Here is a 798-nt window from a genome sequence, read left to right as displayed (position 1 = left end):
TGCTTGTCCTTTAGTTGTCGTTGAGCCTGCAGTTGTAGTAGTTGGTCCTGCAGTTGTTGTTGAGACAGCAGTCATGGTAAATGGTCCTGCATGTATTGTTGAGCCTACAGTTGTGGTTGTTGGTCCTGTAGGTCTCATTGAATCAGCAGTTGTAATTGAGCCAGCATCTGTCATTGAGCCAACAGTTGTTATTGAGACAGAAGTTGTGGTTATTGGTGCTCCAGTTGGTGTTGATCTAGCAGTTGTGGTAGTTGGTCCTGTAGTTGTTGTTGACTCAGCAGCTGTCATTAAGCCAGCAGTGGAGAAAGTTGACTTTAAGGTAGCAGTTGTGTTTGTTGGTTCTCCAGTTGGTGTTGATCCTGAAGTTGTGGTAACTGGTCCTGTAGTTGTCATTGAGTGAGCAGTTGTGGCAATTGGTCCTGAAGTCGTTGTTGAGCCAGAAGTTGTTATTGAGCCAGTAGTTGGGATCGTCGGTCCTGTAGTTGTTGTTGAGTCAGCAGTTCTCATTGAGCTAGCAGCTGTCATTAGGACAGCAGTCATGGTAGTTGGTCCTGTAGTTGTTGTTGAGCCAGCAGTTGTCTTTGGGACAGCAATTGTGGTTGGTTCTGCAGTTGTTGTTGATGCATTTGTGGTAGTTAGTGCTGGAGTTGTCATTGAGCCAGCTGTTGTGGTAGTTGGCGCTGCTGTTGTCATTGAGGCAGCACTCGTGATTGGTGGTGTAGTTGTTGAGCCAACAGCTGTCGTTGAGACAGAAGTTGTGGTAGTTGGTGCTCCAGTTGGTGTTGATCCAGCAGTTCT

At 46.6% G+C, this 798-nt stretch overlaps 1 protein-coding gene across 1 annotated transcript; it reads right to left on the bottom strand.

Moving 5' to 3' along the window:
- Positions 1–18: 18 nt before the first annotated feature.
- On the bottom strand, positions 19–762 carry LOC147820318 (uncharacterized; the record flags this gene model as incomplete). Its single annotated transcript, XM_087172328.1, has 1 exon — positions 19–762. A coding segment is annotated over exon 1 (675 nt), but the record flags the coding sequence as incomplete, so codon positions are not given.
- Between the last annotated feature and the right edge of the window lie 36 nt (positions 763–798).

Source organism: Seriola lalandi, unplaced genomic scaffold, assembly GCF_002814215.2.
Source record: "Seriola lalandi dorsalis isolate HSWRI2012SDOR001 ecotype SW California unplaced genomic scaffold, Sedor1 jcf7180001969228, whole genome shotgun sequence".
Lineage (NCBI taxonomy): Eukaryota > Metazoa > Chordata > Actinopteri > Carangiformes > Carangidae > Seriola > Seriola lalandi.
The sequence above is the reverse complement of the archived record's forward strand: the minus strand, read 5'-3'. Positions and strand labels throughout refer to the sequence as shown.